The sequence below is a fragment of the Echiichthys vipera genome, assembly GCF_963691815.1.
Source record: "Echiichthys vipera genome assembly, chromosome: 7".
In the NCBI taxonomy this organism is placed as follows: domain Eukaryota; kingdom Metazoa; phylum Chordata; class Actinopteri; order Perciformes; family Trachinidae; genus Echiichthys; species Echiichthys vipera.
In genome coordinates, this window is record NC_139832.1 from 26,579,720 (window position 1) to 26,592,669 (window position 12,950).

Genomic DNA, 12,950 nt, shown 5'->3' on the forward strand with positions numbered 1-12,950 from the left:
TTTTACAGAAAAATCGGGGCAAATGTTCTGAATGAGAGTGAAAAAGTCCTAAGGAATTGTATGAAGTATTGAACCCAGTGAGTTCCAGGAGGACTTTTTGCTGGAGTCGATATGCCTCTGGGAACAGTCTTTGATTCTTGCTAGAACATCAGACAGATGGACTTCTTCAGCAGATATATTCCCTGATGATCTTGCAGCCTTGCAGCTGCTTCGGCAAAGTAGGACCATAAGCGATTACTGCTATCTGGATTTCCAGATTGCTGTGGTAGATGGACATTGAACGCTTTTTCCAGCATCAGTGCATTAAGGGTTGCATCAACAACTGAGTGTGTACAAACTGCTCACACAACAGCTTTGCCACACATCATGTGGATTACCGCATTTGGGGAATAGATCAACTCAAACAGTTCTTGTAGCCAAGATGAGGCCATCAGTTGTCCGCTCATCCCTGCATGGAAGCCACCCAAACGTAAGACAGTTCTTCTCAGATCATTTGCTCAGGAGTTTAGAATCATGAGAGCCCTTGGTAACACTTGATTTAAAGGGCTGTGCACAAGACTGACATAACACTATCATAACTATGAGACCTGTCACGAACATGAAGGGGTCATTAATATTTCATAGCAGGCCTAATAATCAAACCTTGAGTATTAACTGACTCGGCCCTGGTGCCAGGAACCAAACCCGGCAACCACCTCGAAAACCACTTGTTTTAAACCTAGCCGCCGCCATAATTGATGGTCTGATAATCCAACTTCCTTATTATCAGTATTTGTTTTTGGTGCAACATCCTTCCACCTGTCACTGTGTAGTACCACGAGACCCCCATTTTCCCTTATGGTAGTAGTTTTCCATAGGCTTGCAGTGGTTATTTTTATGGAGTTTATTTTTTTCCTGCTCCGTCATTTTCAAACAAATCAAATTTTAAAATTTGATTTCAGCCCAAAAATAGAATTTTACCTTTTCAGAACATTTCATACAGTTTATTCTTAGGCATCTGTGCCTTGGTTAAGAGTCTGCAAGCATCCAGTTCAAAGAAGGCTTTTAGTTCCTGAGGATAACTGAGGTTCAGGTGGTAAAGTATACCATACAAAGAAAAGACCAAATAAGAAAAAAAATAACATTAAATGTGGTTGCTGTTAGCATATTCTTCAATCTGCAGATTGCTGCTTTTACTCCTCTTGTCTGACTGTGACTGAACAGTTCCCCCTTGTGGATCATGAGTCGGCTGAGATTATGAACTCAGGAGGTGCTTTGCATCTAAAAATAACACACTGCAGACTAGATGGTGTGACTCACCCTTGGTGCTGTGTGCCTCTGACATAAAGAGTGATGAAAGGTTTGTTGGGCAATTTGTCCAGTCAGTCCTTGTCTTAGTCAAGATATCAAAAGTCCATAGGACTTTTGGTCATATTTAAACAACGTGTGTTCATTCTTCTTTTTTGGGTGGATTTTTAGAAAACTAAAGCTCTAGCTCTATTTAGTCTCACCATAGTAAAAGATGAAACATTTAAGTCAAGTTTAGATTGAAGTATGTTCAGTTTATTAAAGCTTTAAGGTATACTTTTCCATTATAAACCAGCTGTGTACGTGCAGTGTGTGCAGATAAACGGTTTTGGCTTATCCTCCGTGATAGATATTCCTGCGGAGCATAGCAGCAATTCCAGCAAATCGTGATGCATCATGACCCAGGAGACCTTTGGCGGACCGCCGGTGCTCTGAGCTCTGTGTGATGCATCCATGGAGGTAAGCCGGACACAGTTCATCTGCACACACTGCCCACATGGCCATGACTTTAACGATATCCTATTATGCTAGTTTTCAGGGTCATATTTGTAATTTCTGTGTCAACTACAAAAGCTTTACATGCTTTGATCTTTAAAAAACACATTATATTTCTCATATTGTCCATTACTGTAGCACCCATGCAGCACCTCTGTGTGGCAGGCTCTGTCTGAGCTTCTGCTCCCCCCTCTCGAAAAGCCCAGTGTGCTCTGATTGGTCAGCTGGTCTGCTCTGCTGTGATTGGTCAACTGCTTATGTTGTTTACCGCAAAATGTTATGCCCCTTACCCTATATGGAATCATATCAAAACAACATGCTAACATTAGCTTCAACAGGTTAACTTCCAAAATAAACACCAAAACAGTATAAAAGTGGCCGAACTTACAGCTTACATTTTGAGCCGGTGTGTAGCAGCATGACAAATACGTAAGTCAGGATTCTTCTACGTAGACAATTCCGGATATTCAAAGAAATCACTAATAGCGACCAAATCCTTGCCTTCAGAGCTGAGCACAGCCAACCCAGATGGTCGGCAAGGCTCACGTCTAAATGCAAGTACTTCATTATTTGACATTTTGGTATTATTAAACATAACTATAAAACATTATAACTACATTTATAGGGCAGAAAAGAAGGAAACGCATAATAGGTCCTCTTTAAACAACTTTGAGTTCTACAATAAGTGCAATATGAATACAATTTATTAATATTATGACAGATATTTAAATAAACAAAATATCTCTTTAAGAAAAATTAAACCAGGTTTCAATCCAATATTATCTGATTTTAGTTCTTAAAGCTGAAGTCGGTAACTTTCTCTGAAAATTTATTTTTTTCATATTTGCTGAAATTGTCAATATATCCTGATCATGAGACCAACGATTTGTGAAAATCTTTCTTTCTCTGTGTGCTCCTAATGTCGTCTGCTAGATTCATGCATGAAATAGGCAATACAGTGAGATAATATTGATTCATATTTGATCAGCCCTGCCTAGTTTCACAGTTTGATCAGAGTTCAGAGCATTCATTGACTCCTTGGCTCTGATTGGTTTGTTTTTCTTTAGGAGCGGTGGGAACTAGCAGATGCCATTAGACGCATGCAGAGAGGGCTCTGAGAGCAGACTGGAATAGAAGGTGTAGGTAGAGATACATATATTTTTTTCAAAGATCTGTTTCATTGTGCTGTCACAAAGTAGTGACAGTTTCAGTAAATATGAAAACTTATTTTTACCAACTTACCAACTTAGGCTGTAAAGACCTGAAAATTGACTACGAACTGACAGACTTATTGTTTTAAATGCTACTTAAGCATTACATATCAGAAACATTAAAACAACAAACACCAACTGTGTTTTTTGTTGTTCATTAAACTTTTCGTTCAATAAACTATTTAGCTCTACTGTGATTTCAAGGTCATTGTTAACCTCAGCAACCACACTCTAGGTAGAAGAGATACCACATCAATTAAGCATTTAATAAATCAATTAATCACTTTAATTTTTTTTTTATTGTTAAAAAGATACCATGCCAATATCTACAGGATGTTTATTAAACTTTGGAGAATACTTTTATAATTTTTTTTATCAATCTCATTCTAAAAATGTTTGTTCTAATAAGACAGTGACTTCAAGACTCTTTGCAAATATCATAAAAGATCACAAACAACAACTTGGGTTTTGGAGTTTTACTACAAAAATATGAATATAGCTATATACTTAATATGCACGATACATAAAACTTTCTCGATAGGGGACATTTTACCGTGGCAACAGATGTTCCGTGTCAACGGTTACTCTGTTGTTAACCCTAAATCTTCAGCAATTAAGCCAAAAAGAGTCTTTCTGGAGTTAGGTGTATGAGAGTCATTTGGTTTCTTCTTGCAAGCTTTTGGTGAATACTGGAATACAAGCGGTCGAAATGGGTTTTCTCAGGAGGATGGCTGGAGTCTCCCTTAAAAATAGGGTGAGAAGTTCAGCCATCTGTGAGGAACTCGGAGTAGAGCCGCTGCTCCTTTGCATTGAAAGGAGCCAGTTGAGGTGGTTCGGGCATCTAGTAAGGATGCCCCCTGGGCGCCTCCCTAGGGAGGTGTCCCGGGGGCTAGGTGGAGAGATTATATCTCCACACTGACCTGGGAACGCCACGGGATCCCCCAGTTAGAGCTGGTTAATGTGGCCCAGGAAAAGGAAGTTTGGGGTCCCCTGCTAAAGGTGCTGCCCCCGCGACCCGACCCCAGATAAGAGGCTGAAGATGAGTGAGTGGGATGAGAGTGGAATACTTTTGATATGAACTGTAAAGGGTAACTTTGAACTGTTGACTGAATTTTAATTTAACCGGCCAAGATAAAATAAGCTTGTTCTTAAAAACAAGGGCACTAACTTAGATGTTTGACTGACATGAAAATAATAATTTTGTGATGATGACTTAGTAAATCTTAAATTGTGTTAAAATAATATTTTATATGATAACATACAGTATGATCACATGACACATGCATACAGACTGGGATAAACATAAAGTATAATCCTTATTTGATTTCTTCATGTCAGTACTTAAAGTATTGCTTGGATATCACAACATTTCTGTAACTTTGGCAATATCGGACATAAAAAGTTCAGTCGTTTCAAACAACACAAATTCCTTTACAGATAAAAGTTTACACTTCCTTTAATATTTGTTTTAAAGCCATACAAATATGTCTCTGGTCTCCTCTTCTCAGATCAGGTAAGGAGTCTGTGAGATGTGCTTGGGCTGTGGAAAGGAATGCAGGCCTCTTGAGGGAAATAAAACGTATCTCTCACTCTGGGAGGAAAAGAGAGGAAGAAGTCTTTTCTTAATTAGTTAACTGGTAAATGTCACTTTTGGACAGTGTCTGTTTTGTCGTTCATTTATTAGTCTTACAAGGTGTTTTGGTAACGATCCTGACGTAATTCTCTTCACTCTTTAATGGGTTTCAGTTCCTCTCAAAGGTCAAAGGGTCATGAGAGTTTTTAGAAGGGAGGGGAGATCATAGCTGGGCCAAGGACCAGAGAGGGCCAGAGAGAGAGGCCCAGTTCTGATAAGGCATTAGGGATTTCTGATCAGACTGGTATTAGGAGTGTCATCATGAATAGCGTCCCCTTTCTTTGATGACAACATATAGGGCAATATTTCCTTCACTTGACTAACTTTTGCATCAGGTTAGTATGCAGATCATGCAAGACTAGTCTTTGTGTAAACTATTTTTTAATTAGGCAATACATTTCCAAGTGAAATCAATATACTTCTGGCATTTGTCTAGCCACTTTTTTTGTATGTGATCTGCTTAACTTAATTAAATCTAACCTTGCCAAAACAGTGTTAAAAGTAGAGCAGTATGAGAGACAATGAAAAGATCTCAGCGGAGACAGGGAATCAATTCCAGATTAGCTGGGATAACATAAATAGATCTTGTAAAGGAAAAAAATATACAATGTTTTGTGTTCTGAACAAATGCAAATTATCTTCAAAACTAGATATATACTGTTAATGTAAAGATACAAACGTTTGGTTTTTTTATTGCTGATAACACTGATTTAATTATTCTACACCTAATCCACTCAGATATTTTTGTTTTCAGATACATTTTTTTTATTATCAGATTGCATGCTGGTCGAACATTTTTTCATCAACAATTTGAGTGTTAGTTAGTTTTTATTGCAGTCTGTTTTGTCTTGTCCCTAATGTTGTGAAAAGAAAACACATGATCTAATATGTTTCTTCACATATTGTTTGTGTGTATTGTTTTCTTATTGTTTCTGTTTTTGTTCACGAAACAATTACAACAAGTGGTGTTTCCAAGCAGGGACAACAAAATGAACAAAACATAACATTCCTTTGTTCGACGTTTAAGTGTTCCGAAAACAAACTTCACATCTGATCCACAAAACGGAAACATTTGTTCTATGTAAGTCATCTGACATGCGTGTCATGCAAATTACACATCTTTTAAAAGCTGGATCATAACACACATAAAACACAACTGTTACACAAACCTTTCACACTGAATGTTCAAACTGAACAAGATCACTGCATCATCCTACTCTATTATGTACACTGGAGATCAAAATTGGAGAACAAAGTATTAATACTTGATTTATTCTGAAATATTGTTATTGTTTTGTTCATAATTTGATAGAATATCCACTGTGGCTGTAACACTGATGTACTTGGTCCATTCTTCTTGCAGTCTCTTCCACAGCTCGTAACTGTAGTGGGTTTCTTAGTTATTACTTTGTTGCCAAGGATTTTCCAGGGATTCTCTATGGGGTTACGATCTTGAGCCGTAATCACAAAACATTTTATCTTAGTTCTAGGAGTACTGCTAAGGATTACTAAAAGCGTTTAGTTAAGATTAATTACTTAAAACCTATTCCCAAAGCCTCTGAGAACAACTTTTGTGGGAGTGGGAGGGACTCCTAAGCTAATACTAGAGGGCGGGGTTGACCTCGTTGCTATAGATGACTTTATGTGCATATCTTCTATGCCCACAGTGATTGGTTGAGAGGGAATGAGTCCCTAAGAGGGAATTTATGACAGAAGCACTTCAAGGGGGTTCATGAACTGCCCGCTATGTGGGTCTAGATAGTACATTTATTATCTTGAGCAAAATCCTCCTGACGGACAGCTGAGAGATTGCAAGATCGTTTGCATTGCACACCTGCGTTTTTCCTGTGGCCAAATAGCGGAGAGTAGTACCAACTTAAATCTTCGTTGATATTGGGTGTTTTTTATTGGTTGGTGATGTGATGCCGTCCCTGACCAACTCTACCACGTTCATAATGCCAGTATTGAAACCATGAAATGTCCATCACAGCTCTAAACCCCATAGAGAATATCTGGAAAATCCTTGGCAACAAAGTAATGTCTAAGAAACCAACTCCAGTTACCAAACTGAGGAAGAGAATCCTAGAGAAGAAAACATTGTTGAAATGTTCTCTTCTGAAACAATGGTTATTGTTCTCTAATCTTGCTCACTGTTTTTTTTTTTTACAGAAATAAAGGTTTTTATTAAAGTGCCATGGTTATTTAAAAAAAACATGCTAGGACAGCAGTGGTGAAGCCACAGCGGATATTCTATAAAATTCTGAACAATAAAAAATAACCTATAATTTCAGAACAAATCAAGTATTCATACTTTGTTCTCTCATTTTGATCTCCAATGTATATATTTCACGCACAAAGTCCTTATTGTACATTATCAGTATTGTCAGGACTAAAGCACCGTCCTTATCGCTGCTGAGTAAAACTCTCATACATTGAGACAGTAAGCCTTTTAGGCATTAAGGTGAGATTGTTTATTTTCTTTCACGGCTAACATGCTTTTTTAATCATGCAATTAACTTCTAACAGCTTGTGTTTGCTAAAAAGCTTCAAAGTTTACATTCCTAGGTAAAGTGGAATATGCTTGGTTATGATCCAAGATATATTTACACAAAGGCCTCGGCTTCTCATCACAAAAGGAACCAGAGTGAAACCAGAGTGCAGGATTGTCCCTGGATGGAGTCCCAGCAGGGGCAGGGTGTTCTTCAGCAGCGTGAGCACCCACCACAGCAGTGACAGCAGCCTGGTACCAGTCAGCAAATAACATAACTCTGATTTCACCTACATTCACATTAACATTCATTCGTTTTATGTTTAACATCACAGAAATAGGGAGGGCCTGAAAATGTCTCCTGCACATTTTATTAGGATTATTAACATGATACGAAAATATGAAAATGTGTAATTTCTAATGTGTACAAAATCACTGATTTACTATATAACAAGAAAAAAGTTCTACAATGCAGCTACTCAAAATAAAATAGTTTATCCCTTTGGATGGCACAATGTTATACAATCTGCCTTACACGGTACATTACATGATATATTTTCTGCAAAGTTGACATTTTGTCCTGAGGGTGAGGAAAGTGTCCAAAATGAATGGGCGTTCAACCTCTTGAGTTCAGCTGTCGTCATTTATAGAAATTCTTAGCATGACTAACACCGAAAACGATTTAATCGACAGATCTGTGAAAGTTATTTTCCAGAAATATAATCTCACAAAAGCATCGCTTTAAATCTTGTGTTTACCAGTGATTTGCCCACAAGTTTCTTGGAAATAAGTACCAGTATCTGAACTTTTTTTTTTAATGATTTATCGTCTAAAAAATTCTAAGTTGACTAAGACCAAAATGATCAATTAGTTGACTAATCCAGTGTTTCTCAAATAGGGCTACATGTTCCCGTATAGGTACTTTGGTGTACTGCAGGGGGTACATGAGATGTTTTTTAAGTGTTCATTTATAAAATGTGAGTCATATTTCCTAAAATAATTATACTATAAGTTCAATAAAGTAATGTAAATATACGTTTGATAAACCACATTTTATATTCAATATTCCTATTTTCAATGCAATAGTTAACTGCCATGAACTGTCACATAAAACACAGTTATGTTCACAAGTATATCTGTTCACAATGAAGCCAGTTTCAATATTGAATGGCAGATGAAATCAAGAAAATTGTTAAAATGCAAAACAGCTGAAAACACAGAAAATGAAAAAAGATGTTCAGTGAAGCAGAAGCCCATGTTTCTCTCTAAATTTTCAATTTATCAAAAAGATGCAGTCCAGTGTAACTACAATGCCGTCTTAGTGTTATTGAATAAGGACAAAAAAATGTAATCCATGGAATTAATGATGGATTATAAACGTTTAAAATGTGATATTTAATTTTTTTCAGTTAAAAGCTTGTTCTTTAGTAAATCACACTGATGGGGTAGCACTGTGTCCTACCTCTGTAGAGTTTTGTTTTTTTTTCAAAATGTTTCGTGCTATTCAGTGGCTAAAAATATATTTCATAGGGGGGACATAATTGAAAAAAAAGTTTGAGAACCACTGGAATAATCGACTAAAAGGGGCCATCCCTACTCTGGAGACTACACATTAAAATCTGCCCCTAATTTATATATATTTTTTGCATATACGTATATGGACATTCTGGCCTGGTAGCGGTAAGAGCACGCAACAGCATCGCCAGACTAATTCACAAATGCTTATTAGTCTGGACCGCTCACTTCATTTTGTCTTCGATTTCCAAGGGACATTATCAGCAGTGCAGATTGCCTCTGGAAGCAATTGGATAGAGATACAACCAATCTGAGCAGCAAATGCATATCACAAACATTGACTAGAATGGGCTCTGCCATAACGCTGCACACATACACCCGGTGGAAAAAAGGGGTGAAATGTGTTCCTGAAAACATTTGGAATATGCATCACAGTAACATAATCATATATTTTTTTCAGCTTTAATGCCTAGTTTGACAGTTTCATGAGCCTGGTAAGCTGTGCTGGACGGACCTCCAGTGACGCTCCTCTGTCATTCATCATCTTAAACCCACCCCATTTGAGATAAATGGCTGTGATTGGCCCATCAGATCTCAAGCTGTTGGAAATCTATCTGAACGGGTGAGGGGCCAGACGTACCTGCCAGGGCATATAAAACTGGAACTCAGCATATTCATCTGGTTCCCAAACTACTGGGGATCATGAATATCTATCTATATATCACTTCTACCGTAAAGTTAAAGGCAATCTGACAGACACACACTGACTGACTATTGTTGGAAAGCAGAACATTTTTCCTAAGAATGCTGGCAGGTGATTATGGTCAAAATAAATAAAAAATAATGTTGATTACTGGTACAAAACAGGGTTTAAAGCTTGGTGCTGAGTGTAAACATACTGTAGGTCATTTAAACCTTTTTGAAGAAATAAACAATGCTATTGTTCTGAAGTCTTCAGCACTCATATCAATTCACACAAGCAAGTGGATTAACAAGTTTTACGCAGCAGCAATAGCATAAGTACTAGCTACGATTGTACAAATGTGCTGTTAGTCTAAATAATACATTGCTTGTGTAATAAACCATCATCATCTGATCATTTGAATTTCATTAATTTTTCTTCTGAAAAGAAAAAAAAAGTGTTAGTGGTTAATTAGGTAGTTAATAAGGAATTTGAACACTACTTAAAATTGAGAAGACTATGAACATGTTGACTAAAACAAACAAAATATAGACCACGATCATTCTAAGGTTTGCAATTTATTTTTTTAAGAAAATGTAAATTTAACTGGAGCTATTTTCTCATGAGAAAAAAAGTTAGTTAGCTTTTAGTATGTATGTTCCTCTTAGGAATGGGTTTATTATACTCATGTTTATTTATTGGTTGCATGAGCCCAATCCACACCATTAAGACTATCCTATAACCACCTATAAAATACTGCTGTGGTGACCAGCTGCTAATGAATCAATGGGATTTTTCAAACTGTAGTATGTTTTCAGCTTTAAAAAAAGGCATGATAGCATTGTTAGCTTTCCTCACTAAGAGCTAAGTTATGCATTTCATTAGCCTGGACTAGTAACTAGTTACACTTCATTTCCATCTTCAGTCTGACATCTGACACACTTTTTTCAGATTCAACTTGCACTTTTTACCAAATCAATCATAAGAGACTTCTGGCCCGAGCCGGTTCAGCGCTATGCTTACTTGAATAAGGGTAAAATAATTCGATCATTCAGCTCTTCCAGACTTTCCAAACGTTATCTGACTGAATTGATCAGATTCTTATATTCAAACAAACCATTTTGCAGAGGTTGTGATGCTCAAAAAGGCACAACACTAGCAACCATGGGCTGTATGGTAGCAATGGAGTCGAACAGACAATAGAGCATGGTGGAGCAAATTGACAAAAGCGGTTTTAACCAACTTGGTTGTGATTGGTCTGTGATGTAAACACGCAGCCTGACATCAATGTTAGTCCCGACCATGGTGCTCAGTGGCAAATCTTTGTCGCCCCATGGCTTGTGTGTGTTTTTAACAGAGAATCTGCAGTTTCATGTCATGATGCATGATGAATTGTTTACCTCTAAGGAGTGGGTGGATTCTAAGTTCTGGACCCAGGCATGTGAGTCCAGGTCTAATTATTACGTTCTGTGAAAGATTTGTACCATTAAAGTATTTGTCTATAGGAAGTCATACACATTATACCTTTAGATTTGGGCTTTAGAAATTTAGTGTGTCATACTGATGAACCAGGAAAATACCTGACATACACTGCCCTTCAAAGAATCAATAGTCATTTAAAAGCTAAGGATAAATATATGGAATGAAATGATCTTAACTGCAGTTCAACTTATTATCCTTTTTTTTGCCTTCAACCTCACATCACGGTGATCTCTGCACACATACCACCACCTGTTTGCACATGACTGAAGATGCCCACGTATAAACCAGATACATTCACTGATGAAAATGCGATTGAGATGATGTTATCACACAATTATGTTGAATGCTAATGGTGATCTAGAAGGCCTTGAACTTGAATGATTTATTGATTCATTCATTGAAATTGAATATAATTTTTATGGCCAGATTTGTCATGCTAGGTATAATTTTCCCATCCATCTGTTCCCTCCCTTCACAAACAGTCATTGTTTTTGTATGTGTTGGAACTCACTCGCCTCTTCCTCAATTGTGCTGTAAAGAAGTAATTTCTCTTTAAGTTATAGAGATAAATCTGTAGATTTTCCACAGAACTTGGAAATTGTTCACAGTCTGATTGACCCCACAGTTTTCATCAGTGCAACTTCGACAGTTAATCCCTCATAATGTTACCTTAAGCCCAGTTCCGACCAAAGATTGGAGACAAGACAAGTTGAAACTACAACTACTCGAATGCACAGGTCTGCAATGTTCTGGAACCTGTCAGTTTACACCAATGTGACAAGAGGGTGTCTCATAGCAATGACTCTCTGTATTTTCAACTTTTCAGGCTTTTCAATTAGCCTGATATAATTTTTAGCATCATAAAATATGAATGAAAACAGAGAGTCAGATACTTGCTACAGCTTCTTTTCTAGTAGTGATGAAAATGTGAAAAAAAAATATAGCTTGTTGAGCCTCTGTCCAAAACTGCTGTTTCAACCAGCAGACAGTTTGTAACTAACCTTACCAGTGGACTTTGCTACGAGGTAATTGGCTTTTGAGACAGATGACGTACCTTATGTTCGTAAATCAGCGGTTTGTGATTTGACAAGCTCAGTTGCAGGCGACAACATCAGCCTGTTTGAGTTGAGATGAGACTGGTCAGTTCACACCGCTGCAACATTTACTAGCAATGTTCTAAAATGGTTTCTTATCTCAAATCTTTGGTCTGAACTAGACTTTAGATGTCACAGGCACTCCTGATAGCAGGCCTGTTAGTGATAGCATAGCATCGTCCGCAGATGATGCAGATTTGATCACTGTTCAACAGCATGGGAAGGCTCGTAAGAGCAAGCAACAGGTTGTGTAGCCCGGTCTGCAGTGATCCTCTCTGATTATTAGCCCCTCGCTAGCCCCGCTGGTAGACCTGTTGGTGTGTGTGCCTCCTCTATTCCCTACTGACAGGACTAGGTAAACACACACTATAATAGGGGACTCTATTACCCACAATGGTATATTAGCATAGCCAGCCACTGTTTACTTTCTACCCGGGGCCAGAGTTTCTGACATAGAAGCTATCTGACCATGCTGGCATCACAAGGTCACACTTTACTTTAAGGTTGACTTTATCATTTACCCAAGTGTTTCTTTTCATTCAAATGCATCTGATATGTTTCAATGAGGAAAGCTTACAATGCTTAGAAGACCTTTTAGAGAAAAACTGTAGAATAATCTAGAATTATTCCTTTAACTCATGATTTGTCCATTGATGCTCACACCATTTCTTTTCTCATTGAGTGCCTCGGTTGAGGCCTGTCTAATAAGGCGAGGGAATAGGTGGCTCTTCATGCTTGACTGTTGTGATTGGCCAATGCTGCCTTTTCGATGTTTTGCTCCCCTGTGTCCCTCCTCGCCCTCCTCCTCTTTGTCAGCACTGGCCATGTTGCTGTTAACCTCTGAATCCAGATCAGTGCCTTTAAGTGCAGGACAGTCCGTGGAATATTCAATCTCCTCAACACATGGAGGCTCATCGTCTTCAAAACAGCTGAGAGAAGAGGAGATGAATGGGAGGTTAAGTGTTGTACAGGTGTGTATCCTTGAGGTTTAACACACTATGTTTTTCATTCCTTAGAAAACACTAGCTAAGATTTACAAAACCTGGACGAGTCCTCAGAGGTT

The 12,950-nt window shown here is 37.9% G+C and overlaps 1 protein-coding gene across 1 annotated transcript in view; it reads right to left on the reverse strand.

The window, feature by feature from the left end:
- Positions 1 to 12,365: 12,365 nt before the first annotated feature.
- The window catches only part of agbl1 (AGBL carboxypeptidase 1), a 124,990-nt gene continuing 124,405 nt past the window's right edge, over positions 12,366 to 12,950 (reverse strand). The window contains exon 27 of the mRNA XM_083916667.1: positions 12,366 to 12,816. Coding sequence (XP_083772793.1) covers positions 12,519 to 12,816 — 298 coding nt within the window. The 3' untranslated portion in view covers positions 12,366 to 12,518. The remainder of the gene's footprint in view (positions 12,817 to 12,950) is intronic.